Source organism: Amphiprion ocellaris, chromosome 23 (genome assembly GCF_022539595.1).
Source record: "Amphiprion ocellaris isolate individual 3 ecotype Okinawa chromosome 23, ASM2253959v1, whole genome shotgun sequence".
NCBI classification, from domain to species: domain Eukaryota; kingdom Metazoa; phylum Chordata; class Actinopteri; family Pomacentridae; genus Amphiprion; species Amphiprion ocellaris.
In genome coordinates this window covers 12,274,932-12,292,776 of record NC_072788.1, presented here as the reverse complement: position 1 = coordinate 12,292,776, position 17,845 = coordinate 12,274,932, and the positions used below count along the sequence as shown (strand labels likewise).

Sequence of the window (17,845 nt, the reverse complement as noted above, 5' to 3'; positions counted from 1 at the left end):
TGAAATACTAAAAAAATAAATAGATCTTCTCCCACCTGATGATGTCAGATAATCCAGTAAAAGCAGCAGCTGACGGACATCCAAACCACAGGACGCTGAGCAGGAAAATGCAGGGAGTCACTCTGCAGAGATCAATGACTTTGACAGTGAGAGAGCAGTTTGTTTAGTGTCCATTGTGCGTGGTAAGCCCAGTTTTATGACTGAAGGCGAGATAAGAGAAGTGAGGGGAAAGACCGTGCTGTTGAAGACTTTCCCTCCTCCTCAAAGTGTTGTAATCAAACTCTTACATCAGTAAAAGTCCAGCATTATCACCAGGAACATGCATATTGTAAACTTGTTGTGCAACACGGCTGTTGTCATATCACTGTGAAAAAAAAAGTGTAATTTCACAGACTTTTTTCCTTTCTAGTTGACATATTTTATCTCTGTATTTTTTTATATTTTATTTTTCACATCTAATGTAAAATCACATTAAAATACCCAATTTATGATTTATTTTTTTTGAGGCATTGCCAGCTGAACACTGAAATTGATATCAGCTATTAGTAACACAATATTGATATTAATATTCATTTGTTGTGTAATTAATGTATGAGTTGACCTGAATAGAGAGAGCGCATTAACCCCAGGCTCTACACCCTCGTATCGTCCTGCGGGTCAAAACTGACCCATTTTAAAGTTTGAAAATGTGGGGGGGGGGAAATATTTTCACAGTGAAACTTCTGATGTTCACATTTTCAACATTTTGGAGAAATCTTTGAACATATTTTGGTGAAAAAAAGAAAGGTAAAAATGTTTCTTAAGAACATTCACAAAAAAATCAACCAAAATCCAGCAAATTTCGCTGGATTTTGGTTGATTTTTATGTGAATATTCTTAAGAGAATATTAGAAGTTTTACATATATAAATATATATATATATATATATATATATATATATATATATATATATATATATATATATATATATATATATATATATATATATATATATATATATATATATAATCACTTTAGATATTTTTAGGATTTTTTGGAAGATTTTTACTCAATTTTTAAAATATTTACAAGAATTTTCTTGCCAAATGTGGGGGATTTTTTATTTATTTTTATTTTTTTAAATAAAACTTCTAAGGGAAACTTTTGAGGAATTATTGGAATTTTCTTCCTGAAGGTTTTGCAAATTTTCAAAAAATTTGGGGATTTTTTTTGCTGAATTTTTGGATTTTTTTCAGAGAAGGGAACAATATTTTTTGGTGCCTGTAAATGAGGACAACAGGAGGTTTAAATACATGAAGGATACAGACAGGTCAAGCTGGAAAGCTACAGCTGCACACACACACACACACACACACACACACATCAGTACAAAGAGTGTTTTCACACACGCTCATCAAAAAGATATAGAGATTGGCTTTGCTTCACAGTATATTTCCATTTCCTTATAAGGTAGAAATGAATTACACTGAAACTGCTAAACTCAAGGTTGTTTAAGGGTGGAAACCATAATAATCCTCCCTATGAAATACCACTAATCACATCGCTGCATCACATCACAGCTAACCTAGGAATAAGACTAACCGGTAAAGAGCGGAAAGAAGTTTGCAGGAGGGTTCTTTGTACCGGGTGCGGTTCTTGGAGATTGGATGAATCGTGTGCCAAGACATATGGACATTTCTGTGCACCAACTAATGGGAGAACTGAGTCTCAACCACGGTTTATCCCCACCTGTTCCAAACAGAAAAGGTCCTTGTACAAGACTCTTTTGAGACACTGATATTTAGAAAATAAACAGCATAACTGGAGAGAATTAGTTTGTCTTCTATCTAAAAAAAAACGAACACGCTCAACAAAATGTATAATAATATAAAAAGGAATAAGAATATATAAAGACAAGATGCAATCCTAATTTATTGTGTCAATCAACTCCGATGCATTAATATAAATATTAATAGAATCTGTGCAATATCAGTATCTATTATATTCTCGGTATGTTCTAATCATGGAACAATGTGCAAAAGCGATATATTTTAACATACAGAAAACCCTGTGAAATAGTGTAATTTTCCACATTGAAAGAACTATCCAATATCTGAAATTCGGCATAAAGACAAATACGTACAATATAAACGTATCTATATTTTTGCACTAAAGGCTTATCTTATCTAATAACATTTCACTCACAGCTTAGGGGCTGAAATCACTTCTACCTATGTGGAAAACTGTATTACATGAGTTGAATTGGCACTTTTAGGTCAGTTTAACTGGTTAAAAACAACTGGATTGGTTTCTAATTCAGAGCACAGAGCCGGCAAATTAGTCTCAGTGACAAAGAAAAGCGACATTATAAATAACTTATGTAAAATGTAAAATACACACTTGTAACCAGAGGATCAATGGAAGGAAAATGGCTGAAGTTAGCTTAGCTTACCTGTTAGCTAAACACAGCGCAGGTGTCTCTTGTTATGACTGAGAAACTCCCATTAAAACACGACAAACCAGTTAGCTAGTTAACAACACACCAACTTTTCGTGACAGTTCTGCTCTCTACGCCTAAATGTAAATAATAATAATATTGATTAATATTAACGAGGCAGCGTCAAGTACAGGAGGCCGGGACCGTCGGAGGCTGAAGCGAAGCATAAAAGCCGTTTAATAATCGACTTATGATGCTAAAGAAACCGTATATAAAAATCACATTTGAAAAAACAAAACATTAAAAACATTATAGATAACCTATTTCAGCCATGTCCAGCACAGACAAACTTACCGCAGCAGGAATGGGTCAGTCTACGGTCGCGACACAACTTCAGGGGAACCAATGACTCCAATACCCAAATCTGTAATTATTACTGTACGGAAGATCCGGTGTAAACAGACAACAACAAAACTCACTCTGAAGTAACAACTATCCTGTCATAACTTTTTCATAATTTTAAGTTGAGATACTTGTTTAAAAAAAGAGAAAAAGATGAAAATGACATAACATACAAACTACAAATAGCAAATAAGAGTGTAGCTTACAAGCCACAAGGTGCTAAAGTTAGCTAGCTAGCTAACTGTAGCTTAAAATAGCTAACAACCGAACTTAAACAACCTAACAGTAATCTTAGGGAAATCATTAAAGTTAGCTAGTTAGCTAACAGTATCCTGAATTAGGTAACTACCTAACTTCAACAACATAGCATTAGCTTGAGTATTGTCAATGAAGATATTCAGTTAGCCAACAGTACCTTGCACAAAACACTTCAGGTCAAGGTACCTGGTTTCTTTGTCTCTTCTTTGCTTCAGTCTCAAAGGCATGTTAAAACATTTGCCAAGGTATGTCAGTAGTCATTTACTGTCAGAACCTTTTTGAGTGAAATTATTAATAAATATCTTATATTCAATGTTTGGTTCAGTTTTTTAGTGTTTTCTGAAAAACTTTAAAAAATGACATGGGCCATTATTTTAAGACGGTGTCCTTATAATATTAAACTGCTTCATTTTTATTAAGCACTGTTTTACTTAGCAGATGATGGCTGTTTCCTTCTTTAAAAAGTTGATCGATAGTGCTGCAACTAGATGCAAACTACTAATGAAGTAAAATGTACAAAATAACACCAAAATAAATCTCAATAAAAACATTTATTCATTCTGAACACTGATCCTACAATATTATTTTAAAAAGTGTTCATCATAAATCGCAAAATAAGAATGCAATGTAAAGACTGACTGAATTGAATAAAATTCAAATCCACATAGTTATTAATGAAGGTTATAGAAGTGTCTAAAAGCCACAACAACCCAGAACTGCATGAAAGTTTGCCAGTAGCATTTTTATTTAAAGAAGCACATCACACTGTTTAAATCAACGATGACCATCACTGGCCTGTACAATAAGCCCGTTAAAAGTACAAATATGTGTCATTTGCTGTCGGCAATGATTTTGCACTTAAACAATTAAACAACTCGTGTATATTTTCTGTCAAATGCATCTTTAGGTACAGAAATGATAACCATATTTCTCTCTGTATTCGTGGTTGATAAACTGTTCTGTAAAAAACAGAGGAAGACAAAAAGAATCTAAATAATAGTAGTGTTCTAGTAATAGGAGGTGTTAAGTGGAGGGATTCACAATCATGGCTCATCTCCGAGTTTTTTTAACAAGTGACCCATTTAATAGATTTAGCAGATTGGGACACCTGGTGAATATACAGTCACCCAATTACAGTAAGTACCTCAAGGAAACAGGATTATTTTAGAGAATTTAATTTCGCTTCTTTTTCCTTTTTATCTGACAATCTAGTGTTTCATATTACAGTCCAGTAGGTGGCAATAACACACCTTTCACGCGTCATTCCTGCTTCAGTCAGTTCACCTGAGACACCTGCGGCGCCCTCCACAGGTGTGTTACTACAACTTATCAGTTACTGAGTTGGACTTAAATTCAAAACACCAAGACCAGGCAACGTTCTCGTCATCAGACATGTACAGTAGTTAAAACACCAGACAAGTTAGAACTGTTTACCGCTACACAGTTATACTGTACCAGGAACACATGTTAAAAATAAATCCACTTTAAATTAATTTAAAATTCCACACGTATGCAGCAAAGCAATTTAAGAAATGAGAGTAGATGTTCACATTTGTCCTACTCAGATTGTGAAAACAATGTTTTGAAATGTAAATAAGTACCTCTATGATATTTAGGTTACAAGGCAAGAAACGTTTACATTTTGTTATAAAAACTGCAGAGTCAAGATGCTAAAGGAAGTATGTAAGCACAAGAAATGACAACATGATGATACATGTTGTAATGAGTACCTTAACAACAGCTTATTGTAAATTAATACATAACAGCATTTAATAGCTTCACATCAATAAGAAAAGTCAATAAAACTTACAGTACTGGATAGCACTTTCTATATAAAAGGAAATTATTGAAATGTAGACACAGCAGAACTATTTAAGTCTCAAAGATCACACTGATGTAGCAATGTGGTCATATGAACTCCAAACAATGCTGACTAAGAGGCATGTCACAACAAACCAGAGGCATGACATTATGTGGTATGTAGGGATGTCCTGTTATAGCTCAGATTGTGATCACGACTGATCACAGCTCTGTTCCACACATCACTAAGATATAAAAACTGTGTTGCAGTTGATCCCAGATTGTCTTAAACACATGAGCTCTGCCTGGAGGTCATTAACTGTCCCAAAAGTCTCTGTCATTGGTACCTGTTGCTACCTAAAACCCCCACAACACTCTCTGCTTGACAACATGAACTCCGAATGACCAATTCCTCTGGACTCTACAGAAATAAACTGTAGGAGGTTCCATCTGGTGGAATAACCAGGTACTACAGCTAATCGACAATACATTTTTTGACATGCATGTAGAGAGTATAGGTTTTCACCATGTTTGAGCTTGTGCAGCCATAGTTCCTGACCACCTATAGAACATTGAGGAACAGCATGGATGCCACTCAGTTGTCAAGCATCTACACTGGATTGTTTTGAATAGCTTCAATGAACTCAATGTGTGTACTGTCTAGAAAAATGGTATCAGATTGAAACTCGATCAGAACATCAGTCATGGTTTGCATTTTACCTCAAGACGACCAACAAAGAGACACTTAAAGCAATGGATTTCGAAAATTCACCTGTTGGTTGCTACAGCCAGCAGCTGATTAGCTTAGATCAAACAGGTAGGTTTAGTCTCCAGGTAACAAAGTTGACCTACCAGAATCCCAAAAGCTCACTGAATGTATATATGTTGCTTGTTAAATCCCACAAAAAGTGTCTAAACATCTGTTAGACATTAAAATTCATACAGAGCAATGCTAGTTGTTTTCCCCTGCTTCCAGTTTTTGTGCTAAGCTAACAGGCTGCCAGCTCCAGCTACATATTTACCACACAGCAAGCATCAAAGTGAATAAGCATACTGGACTTAACAAAATATTAACTATAATTACTTTAAAATGCCACATGCTGCTAAACGGATAAAACGGATCATTTTGTCAATCCGGTGTGTCATTTGAGCTAATACGACTTTCATTTTTAACATGAATTATATATACACATTACACACAAATATTTACGATAATATAAAAGTAAAAACAATGACCGGGTCTTGGTTTGGTAGCTACAGTAGTGTGTAGATAGTGTGCGAAATTATGAAACAAATTATATCAGAATAATTGGGTTTAACAAATACTATGCGTTCAGATCATTAAAAATTTAACTGTACCTCGAAGTTTAATGTTTAACGAAGGGAAAGTGAGTTTTGTCCCTCCCATTTTTATTATAAAAATGTATCGTAAATGTCACACCATTAGAACCAATCTCCTGTTCAATAACTGCCATCTGTGGTGTGTCAGATTCTTGGTATCTTTACTTTCACCAACGCAGCAAACAGAGTCTCATAAAATGCTGCTTAGAGATATATCATCTCCCATTACCATCAACGTCATTTCAAGTTCTCAAAAAGATTCCAGTCAGTGAGAAACGAGTGAGTCATTATTCAGTCATCTTTGAGGCCTTTGAGCCAAGCAGTGGATTACTTAGATACATGTGATGGAGTGCTGTTTTGTCCATAAAGTCTGTAAAAGTTAATTTTCACGTATGTTTTGGCTCTTAAAGTTGTGAATCTTTAAGTTGCGATCAAGTTTTTGAATTTTTCTGACCACTTTATATCTTATACTCCTGGACACCTGAGGTAGGTCGCAGGTCTACAATACAGTGGCACTCGAGGTTAATGGGTTCTTTTGCAGTTAATGTTACGCCTGCATCTCCAGGTAGCTCTCTCCCCTTTCCCCGCCCTTTCTTCTTTTTTAGGTGTGTGTGACACAGGCTGTGGCGGCAGGTGCTAGTCATTGGTAATCAACAGGAGCTGAGCATGAGCAGGTGGAATCAAGCCAATCAAGACATCCCCAGCTGCAATAAATACAGACGCCACAGCCACTCGTCGCCAGACCGTGAATGATCACCAGTCAGTTCTCTGTTCAGTTCAGTCCTGCTCCCTGGCTTCTGAGCTCTTAGTAACTTGTGTTTGTTTTCTTCTAGTCTGTATTCCCGCCTGCTCGTGCCTCTCCTGGTTTTTGCCTGCCATAGCCAGCTATCGTCCGTTCCCTGGATCCCCTGCCTCTCGACTTCAGTCTGCTCCTCTGCACGCCACCTGCCAACCACCGAGGTCCCTCCAGCTGTTCCGGTTCCTAACACCCAGCTCCCTCCTGGCCTGGAGAAACCCCAGTATCCCAAACCCTTCCACTCTCCACCTGTTCTACTCAGCTAAGTCCCAGTCTCCTGCAAATCCAGACTGAATTCTTGTTGCTAGTGTAGCCCGTATTAGTCTTAGATTTAATTGTATTAATCTAGCTTGTAGAATTATTCGTGTTCTCAGATTGTGTTAGTATTTCTCGTATCACCCTGTCTTGTGAATTTTAAATTCTTCTGGATTAGTTTTTTTTTTCTGAGTGCTTAGTGTCACTCTTCTGATTGTTGTATATCTCAGGTTAGTATTCCTTTGCTGTCTAGTTCTCCCTATACCTCGAGCCTGCCTAGGCGTTACCTTCCGTGGGTTTGTTCTTACCTGCCTGATAGCTTATTGTGTAATTTTCCTCCCGTTCACTAGGGGAGTTCATAGTGTTAGTGTCTTTGACAATATTGTTTCTTGGTATACTTCCGGTTGTAGTTTTCTGGTTTCCTTTGTAGGTCTTGTATGCTTGTGTATTACTTTCTGTAAAAAAGCCATTGTTTTAAACCCTCGTGCTCCATCTCCTTTCCTGTGCCTGAGCCTCATAGAAACCGTAACCGTAATACTGCATCCCCGTCGATTATTTGCTACAAAACCCTTGATTCTCCATCGGTCACGTCTCAGTTGTTTAGCTATTTCAAATGTGTCACAAAGCTGCCGATAATTATGCCACTTACATAATCCCTTTAGACAACATCCTTCATTACTCAAGTGTGTACAGTTTGCTGCTGAAAAATGTGTATGAAAAAATCTATAAGTTCAGAATACTCACTTCCCTGATTTCTCTTCAGCACAGGACAATGCTGAAACATTAAAAAGCATTCAACCAGCTTCTTGAAATGGGAGTAGGGTCAGCTAGTGTCATTTCAGTTAGCGTGTTGCGCCACCATGTCAGAATTTTCGCTTTTCAGAGTTTACTTATTACTCCTCCAAGGAACCGCCAGAGTTATGTGACAATCGGCGTACGTTTGTCTGTCTGTTAGCAGCATTACTCAAAAAATGGAATAATGGATTTGGATGAAATTTTCAGGGAAAGTCAGAAATGACACAAGGGCCAATTGCTTAGATTTTGGCAGTGATGCGGCTTATAGTCTGGATCCATGGACTTGTTAAAGATTTCTGTATCACTCCCAGATAGCGGCACGACATCACTGTATGACAAGTGAACACTATGTCAGCTGCCTGCTGATCACATGATTGTGATCCTACTACAAATCGGCCGCTGCGGACTTATCGGGACTTATCCCTTGGAAATGAAACAAGGAACAATTGATTAAATTGTGGATGTGTTTCCAAGTCCCATTAATTCCCGCCGCCTGCTACATTTTTAGGTCATGGGATTCGTATCCGTACGTAACGTACACATGCACAACACAAACCTGTGCTCAGCGCAAGGTCATTTTGTTTGTTGGTACATTTATATTAAATGGCCACATTCTATGCTGCCATGATTTCTGCCACAAATTTTTTTTCAAGATTTTAGCCGTCAGAAACGATACGACTGAGCAGCCTTGGCGGAGTACTACGCTCTCAGTGGTTTTCTTGTTTGTTATTTGGGACCCACAGCTAAGTTCTGTAAAATATTTTGGCTAAGACTTCTGTTTATTTTTTGTCAGACCTGGGAACTTTTGTATTTCCACCCTCAGGAAATGTCTTGACTGGAAAGCCATTATAAGGATCCAATGTCTCCAGAAATATACCTACCACAGCTGTGCCATTTGAGGACACAGACCAGTGTTTTTTTTTTAGGAGATCCAAATGATTGAATAGTTCCAGCAGAAGTCAAACTTTTATTTACTGGTGCTTGAAAATGGAAAAAAGTGCAAAAAAAGAAGTGGCAACTGGGCTGCAGAAAGTTCCTGCAAATGTATATTGATGGATGTATCCATAATTGCAACTAAAAATAGTCTTGAACCAACATTTCATCAACTTTTGAGGCCTCTAACAACAGTAGAATTTGTTGTGGTAACACAAGGTTTCAGTTTTTCGGTATTTTATAGCAGCTTGTAACTTTGCACGTATAGAACATCATATATACCAGTTTTTGTGGCCCTACCAACAAGTTCAAATCATGATTTTGGCATATAGAAATAGCAGCAAAAAAAAAAAAGCCTGAACCTTGTCTTGCTGTACCTGCTACACATCAAATTCTACTGACGAGGCCTTCAGATTGGTGAAAGGCTGTATTCAGGCATATAGGTTCTGTAAAGCGTCTTGAGACAATCTGAATTGTAATTGGTGCTATATAAACAAAACTGAATTGAAATTGAATTGTGTCCTCACCAATCTCGTGGTTGAAAGAGTTGCATTTTTGGAGATATTCAACCCTTAAAATGGTTTCACAGGTAAGACGTTGTTTTGGGGGTGAAATTAGAAAAATTCCCAGCTCAGAACATATGAAATTCTCAGAACTCAGCCAAAATATTTTATAGAACTTGGTTTTGGGTCACAAATAGCAAATAAGAAAAGCCTGAACAAATATGAGCTGCTGCAGCAACATACAGTATTTCCTGAATTCTGGTTAGGTTTCCATCTATTGTGCAACTGAAACTACACAATCCCTCTCATCACCAGACTGGTTCACTTCTTCCCTGTGTAAAATCTCAAGAGGTGCTTGATCACCTTTCCCAGGATTGAAAAGTGGAAATACTTCACCTCTAAATGTGGCTTTAAAAGATCCAATTAGAGTTGTATCTTCCACATTATAAAAGTAGAGCTCTCCACCATCATAATCTAAAAACACACCAACTGTCTGCGGTCTTGGACAGCCAATAAAAACCTTTGGCTCAGTGCTAAACTGAAATCTGTCTGCTCTGTTGGGGGAAGAAGACAGGAACCAGAAGCCGTCAGCTGTGTTTGGAGGGTCTAATTTCTGAGGAATTTTAGTTGCACTTGTCACTCCGACCCACCAGGACTGTTTGGGGCCGAGCTTTGGATTATTCAAAGAAACCTCCCAGTAGTGTCGTCCACAGGAGAACCCAGATGTTCCTTTGACAGCAGTGAGACAGGTGACGTTTTGTCCATCAGGAAAGTTATCACAAGGGGCATCTCGGAGTAAAGTACCTTTCATTGTGATGTATCTGTTGTTTGTGTCCTCAAGTTGAATATTTACTGTTGAAAGTGATTAAAAACAAAAACGGATTAGAATTGGATTAGAAAAACAGGAGTTCATAACTGTGGCTCTCCAGAAATTAAATGAAGTAATTACCATAATACTGTTGAAGTTCTGATAGAACAGAAATTTCTTTTGGCAAAAGGGGGTCATCCTCTGAAAAAAAAATACAAAAACATTATTCTGTGTTTTTATGAAAAAAGTCCACTGATTTTACACATTAAGTCTAATTTTCTTTTTGTCAGGAGCATTATCTGTGGCTCTGAGAGGAAGTTTGCAAACATAACCCTGCTAATCATTACCTCTCTATTTCTAGCCACCTTGCCTCCTAAGGAAAATCGATCACAGCACGGCATCTTAAGGATGAACGAGGATGTACAGCTGTATCCTTCGTAGAAGTGAACACAGTCTGTATATAAAAGATGGACGTAGTATCTGGGTCTGGAAACTGAACCTGCATTCTAGGACTTTTCAGCTTGAGCCAGTTCCAGGTGAAAATGTACAATCTGACCAGTGCTTTGATTTATAACCAGATTCCTGCAAAACTAATGACATTCAATAAATGTAGGTGACTATTAGTGGCTGACCGATGTGCTGAAAAGTTAATAGCTAATACCAGTGTTGTTTATTATTGTAATTATTGTACTGTTTCAAGACTTATAACTGATATTTGTAAATGATATATATTTACAGTAAAAAATTAAATCTTTCTCAACAACAGCCTTTGTTTATTTGTGCTGTATGCATATTTAAATATATATTTTTTTGTATTTTGTGGAGAGAATTGTTTTAAAATATGATATAAAAAGTTGTGCTTTTTTAAAAATGGTGAATAAATCCATTAGTCAGTCAATCCAAAGTAATTATCTTTTATCTGACAAATGTAATTATTTGTCATAAGAGTCCAATTTTCTTCTTTATGCTCCAAGACATTAGATTATTTCTGTTTCTGCCTTAAGAAAATGTGAAAAATGGGTTAATATTCATTGTTTTATTTTCTGGTAAAATATATTTTGTCTCAGCTGTTTTTGGTTTATTCTGTTATAAACATTTCTAAACAAATAAATGTAATCCTGCTGGACGTTTTTGTACTGAAATGTAAATAATCTGTTAATATATTTGCTGGGTTTTTCTTTGACTCCAAGAACAATGACAGTCTGAAATCATTCCTATCTTCTGGCAAACGTCCACCAATCTCTGGGAAAAAAAAAAAATTGCTGTGTTTTTTATGAAAGAAATATACCGAGTTTACACAGAAAGTTGAATTTCCTTTCCCATTATCTGTGATTCTGAGAGGAAGTTTGCAAACACAACCCCGCTAATCTGTTGCATTACCTCTCTATTTTTAGTCACCTTGTCTCCTAAAGAAAATCGATCACAGCCCGACATCTTGAAGGATGAACGAAGATGTACAGCTGTATCCTTCATAGAAATGATCATAGACTGTTTATAAAAGATGGACGTAGTATCTGGGTCTGGAAACTGAACCTGCATTCTTTCTAACAGCCAGCAGGCGGCGACTCCTCTAGTTGCAAAAATAAATCGGATTGTACTGAAGTCGCTGAGAAAATGATTCAACTGTAGTCTTGATGTGTTGCCTCAGTAAACATTTTCGTCGCGAGTTTATGGTCTCTCGGCCTGAGTTCATCTTTTATACATCCCAATGTCCCAACAGATCTACATATTTGGTCATGGTTATATTCTGCTGATGTTTCAAGTTTCAGACCCCACATTGTAAACAGAAACTTTGGTTAGGACGAGACTTGTCATGTAGTTTTGTGCAATTTCCATGGGAATCATCACTGCATTAAGTCATTAGGATGACATCAACATAATACAGCCAAAAACACAGAACTGTTGGGATAGTGGGGTTTTTCTAGTGAGAAATTTTCATGACTTGACATATGGAAAATGTGTGATAGGATCAAAATGATTGTCTTCTTTTATGTTTCAGTGGGAATAAACTTGGACTCAAGACCAAAGGCACAGCTGGACTCTGTGCAGAAAGTTAAAGTGTGAGTTTATGCATATTCATAAGAATTATTGAAGAGTTTACCTCCAAGCACATAAAGTTCACTCACTGGCTTCTGTATTAGCAACTTTTTGGTAATATGAGCTCAAAGATGGGAGTTTCATCACAGTTTAAATTTTTGTTCACATTCATGATCAGAGATAATAATTTATTGTTAAAAAAAAAGTTTCAATTAAATCAGAGATGGTTGAGCAAAAGGAACCTGATGATTTGAGAATATTTAGTAAATTATTCACTTAGTTCAGATTGTTACCTAAACTTTATGGAAAGTCAACACCATAATTGTAAGACAAATATATAATGAATATAATGCAGTTTAAAGGAAATGTTGTGACAAAGTAATCGTCGATGGTCTTTCTTACCGTCACCCTGCCCTCGGTCTGATTTGGTTTTCTTCCCTGAAACATAATAAAAACATGTCAGGGTTTGCTTCAGTCAGTGCTCATATTTACATCACTGTGGACACACTTTCAATTTGTTACACACACATCTATGTATTAAAGTCTACCTTTCCTTCTGATGTACATAACTGCTAGTCCAGCTAATATTATGCCTACGAGGAGCAGTGAGAAGGCCACCCATCCAGCCGTCGAGGATCCGGACTCTAAATAAAGAGCAGGAAATCTTATATTCAAGTCATTCCATATAAAATACCAGAATTCAAATGTGTTTATCAGACCTTGAAATTTCATGTGCCTATTTCCTATACTCACAAAGTTATGAGGCTCAGAAATAATGAAAAAAGTAACATCTGTACCCACTTTTATGTACTTCAAGGGCCTGTAACTCATTTACTGAATAAACAGAGCTGTTGCACACATGCACATAACTCTCTTTACCCTTCTGAGCAGGAGGACCTTCCAGGCGCATTCTAGCCTCCTTTGCTGCATTGTTGGGAACACCAATAGAGCAGGAGACCTCTGAGGAGCTTTTGACAAGCACCCAACTGCTGACTGAGACAAGGCCAGAAGAACCGTTGCCATAGAGCACAGTTCCAGGGGTCAGATCTTGCGTCTGGTCCAACCAGCGCAGCGCTGGTTTCGGATACCAGCCTTCAGATTCACAGCTCACATTCACCCTGTTATCTTCTGTCCACACAGCTGACAACAGAGGAGGGGCTCCAGTTTCTGGGAAGGAGGAGGAAAATCAAGAACATTAGATGCACCCATCTTTTCTTTGATAATCTGCATTCATTCCATCTTCATAACACTCACCTGTTACAAGGAGATTAATAGTTGCACTGTCATAACCCTGGTAGCTGCTTACATAACAGGTGTAATCTCCTATGTCTTCAATCACGGCATTTTCCAGCTTCAGGCTCACGTCACCTGACTTCAACCCGTCAGAGTTTGTGTCCTTTAAGCCAAATGAGACTCGGCCAGCATACGAAGCCTCCTGGTTTACAGTGACCTTTTTCCCCTGATAAAGTATGATGGGGCTGTCAAAGTCATTGTCACGAAACCAGCGTACCTCCAGATCCTCAGCACTTTGCGGTGGATTTAGCCAGCATGGTAATGTGGTTGTGTGGCCACGGTGCACCGAGACAGGAGGCCCAACCAAAACCACCAGACTATCTGAAAGTGTCACATGGATGCCGTTGGTTAAGTTACATTTTTACCTGCATATTATTGTGTCGACACAGGCTAGCAAGATGTACACCTACCCAATATTTTGTAGCATCAACGCATTAAGACATTAAAACGGTACCGCTTTGGTTAAGTGAAACACTTTTGTGTAAATCATACCGTTTTTCATGTCAATCACATTTCTCTGTCTTTGTATTTTTTCTTTTTGTATTTCATATTAGCGAATCCTACCTTACGAGTCATTTTATCAATACCATTTTGTTCCTTATGAAGGATATGAACTTAAAAATGTCTTGTTAGCCAACTCAAACAGACAATACGTTTAACTGTTTTTTAAAAGCAGTCATTATTGGTTATTAAATGTTTACAATAAGTTATCATGGTTAATACTTAAATCCCTGACAAAAAAAAGTCAAATCACTACAGGATTAGCTGACATTATAAGAATTCAAGCTAGCTAGCTAGTGCTACAGCAAGCTAATATAGCATAACATAGATAATTAGAATTTTTTTTACTTCTTGTTAATTATTGTGTTTCTGTATTCAATGATTTAGAATTTATGGGTTTGGACAATAACTTTATTATAATTCATATTCAAACAAAAACATATATATATATATATATATATATATATATATATATATATATATATATATATATATATATATATGCGCTAAATGTTATTTACAGTTTTTGGAAGTTTATTTTATAGTTAACACAAAGTAATTCATTTTTTCTGTGATTTTACTGGATATTATCTGTAACTCATATTGGCAAAATAACTGGGCATAGCAAAAGAAAGAAATACAACAAAAACTTTTATTTTTTACAATGTACATACACACACACATATATAGAGGTGAAGAAAGTAGTTATAGTAGGGAGGTATCTGACCCCAGTTGAGTGAGTAAAACCCTCAGGTAAGCAAATAAAACCTGTGTCAACATGTGACGTAGAGAAACCTGTCCTACCTGAAGAAGCTCCGCAAGATGATGCCAAAAACCCCACAAGCCACAAATGAATCACACGTCCGTCTGTAAAACACGAAGTAATTAATAATTATGTAGTAATTATGACTGAAGGTCTTTTCATTCCAAGTCGGAAACACTGAAACAGGGAGCGTCGACCTACCCATTCTGCTTTTACAGTCCCAGCTGTGAAATCGAGCTAAACTCCTTAGAGACAGAAATCAGGGTGTAATTAAACCTATATTTATAGGTCTGAAGTCAGCTTTGCCTTTTTTAGTGTGATTTCTCCGTGGAGCTCGAAAATACAACAACCACGCTTCCAAGATGTCGCCTCACAGAGGTTTACTTTCACTTTCACATCCAGCAACGTTAAGGCTGCAGAAATTCAAAGGAACTAAAACACTAAACCTGTCTGTCAGCGGCTGCTGCTACTCAGTAGAGCTGCCAGCTTTATTTTAAACTGTTCTATTATAGCCTTATATTATTTTCAGTCGTGTCGTACTTACATGTCACTGCTTCTACTTTTTGGCACTACATTTCTTCTTCTATGGCATTGCATTTTTCTGAGCAATATCTGGCATAAGTCCGATCTTCTCTTTATTTTTAGTTATTTGTTATTTTATTTATCAATTGATCTATTTATTATTGTTGTTGTTGTGGTTTTAAATACAGACAAACAGCTCATTTTTAGTCAGAAGAAATGGCAATTTTTAGAAGTATTGATTTTTAATAGACACAATATGTGCAGTTTTGGACATTTATTTATTTGCAGTCAACATAACATTTTTAATTAATTGCTTTTTTTGTGTGTGGTTCTTGGTCGATTTTTTTTGTGCTAATTTTAGAAAACAGAGACAATTTCTAAAATAAAAGTACTTTTTTCTTTTTTTCAAATAATTTTTCAGTTGTTAATATACATTTATGTTTTGTTTTTTTTAAAGAAAAAAAAATACCATTTCATGATGTGGACAATATTTTTTTATGATTATTACTTAAATCATGACCCCTTTTTCTGTGATTTTACTAAATATTTAACAAAACAGGGGAAATCTGTAAAATAACAGTCAAAAAATATTTACCTTTTTCCAAATCTTACTATATATTTTTCTTTCAAAATGAGTACAAACAAGATTTTTATTTCAATGTAAAATGTAGGTTTTAACTGATCTAAAAAAAAAAAATTTAAAAATAGTGTAATTTAAAAGTCAAACATAAAAGAACAAATTAGCATTTGAAAAAAATATAGATTTATGATGCAGATGTTAAGTTTTGGCCTTTTTCATCTTTACAGTTGATATCAGACAATTATTTACTATTTGTTTATTCTTAATATGCATATTTTTTCTTTCAAATAGTGGCAAATATCTGAGATACAGCATTAGAATGTTTGCTGATTTAAATATAGTGAATAAAATGATGGTATTTGGAAGCAACAAATTAAAGTCCAGCTCCTGTTAACCCTTTAAGGTTTTTGTGTGTCGCCTCTATAAGCTGAAATTACAAATGATGTATTTCTCTCTCTGTGATATTTATGGTACCTGCTACTATATCACATTTCACTAAATGATGAATGGTAAATGGTTGTCAAACGTGAAACCATTTAGTGCTGCTTTCAATTGCACTCTGACACCGTAGTTGCATTCACTGAAACTTGGACATCAGAGTTTCAGTGAATGAACTCGATCTAAACTGAACGGTCACAGCTAATACTTTAACAAAAAACAAACATGATCACTTTAAAAAAAACTCTAATTTGTGATTTTTATTTTGCAGAAATGAAAACAATAGCTACATTTGGTGCATATTCTCTTTTTTAAATCCTTTTTTAGGCACTTTGGCCTATAATAAATTATCAACTGTCACTTAGATGTAAAATCTGTGCAGACATTTCAGAATGGATCCTACTGATGTTGGCGTCCCACTGGTTTACCTCCACACAACTTTCACTTAATTAAATATCTTTTTTTCTGCATCTCCTACATGAGTCAACATAGCATTCTTCTTCAAACACATTCATCGTCCCCAGGTAATGAACTAAAAGACTTTTTTTAACACCTTGCCTTTACTTGTAGAGCAGTTCTGAGTGAAACATTTGACTTGTTCATCATAAACTGTAATAATATTGTTAATTTTAAGACTTTTCAGCTTGAGCCACCTGGTCAAAATTTTAAATTAGTCCAATGCTTTGGTTTATAACCAGATTCCTGCAAAACTAATGACATTCAATGTATGTAGGTGACTATTAGTGGTTGACTGATTTGTATTTGAAGAGCTAATATCAATATTGTTTATTGGTAATCAAGATTGATAGCTGATATTTGTAAATGATATATATTTGACATTACATTATTTCGGTTTCTGCCTTAAGAAAATGTGAAAAATGAGTTAATATTCTTTGTTTTATATTCTGGTAAAATGTATTTTCTCTCAGTTGTTTTTGGTTTATTCTGTTATAAACATTTACAAATAATTATATGTAATCCTGCTGGATGTTTTCGGACTGAAACGACAGAAGATGATTAAAGGGAGGTTCAGGTGTGTTTATGTTGCTCTCACGTGAGAACGCTGCGTCAAGGTAAACAGTTAACAACACGAAATCCCCGGATGTTGAATGAGAATAGCTTCAAAGTAAGTGCATGTTGCAAAAATAAGTGTGAGGGCCTTAAAATTGTTTAATTTTCACATTGAAGTTCCTATATTGCACCATTGCAGCTGCTTATTCTGAATGGTTGATCTGAAAGCAGTGCAAACTTTTATGTCAAGAGCTACTTGTTACCCAGATTTTAAGTAGAAATTCTTAATGGCAGATCAGGTGAAGGAAAGTCTGGCTGTAGTGTGCATCTTAATATTTTCAAAGCTTTTATCTGGCACCTTTAAGTTTAGAACAACAACAAAATACGATAGCG

The 17,845-nt window shown here is 36.0% G+C and overlaps 2 protein-coding genes across 4 annotated transcripts in view; both read right to left on the bottom strand.

Moving 5' to 3' along the window:
• LOC111566005 (broad substrate specificity ATP-binding cassette transporter ABCG2-like) overlaps nucleotides 1–2,788 on the bottom strand; it is a 28,280-nt gene extending 25,492 nt beyond the window's left edge. For 2 of the 3 annotated variants that reach the window (XM_023266355.3, XM_023266358.3), the window contains exon 1: nucleotides 36–190. The gene's annotated coding sequence lies outside the window, so the exon portion shown is untranslated. Of the gene's footprint in view, nucleotides 1–35; nucleotides 191–2,770 lie in introns of those variants that run through there. The other variant, XM_055007707.1, reaches the window with a different exon arrangement.
• A 1,011-nt stretch (nucleotides 2,789–3,799) lies between these two features.
• LOC111566007 (butyrophilin subfamily 1 member A1-like) lies at nucleotides 3,800–15,335 on the bottom strand. Its single transcript, XM_055007922.1, has 8 exons — nucleotides 15,103–15,335; nucleotides 14,943–15,005; nucleotides 13,599–13,958; nucleotides 13,224–13,511; nucleotides 12,893–12,988; nucleotides 12,747–12,782; nucleotides 10,449–10,508; nucleotides 3,800–10,351 (listed from the first exon to the last, which is right to left on the bottom strand). The coding sequence occupies exons 1-8, from the start codon at nucleotides 15,104–15,106 to the stop codon at nucleotides 9,774–9,776; spliced, it is 1,485 nt and encodes a 494-aa protein (XP_054863897.1). The 5' UTR covers nucleotides 15,107–15,335; the 3' UTR covers nucleotides 3,800–9,773.
• Between the last annotated feature and the right edge of the window lie 2,510 nt (nucleotides 15,336–17,845).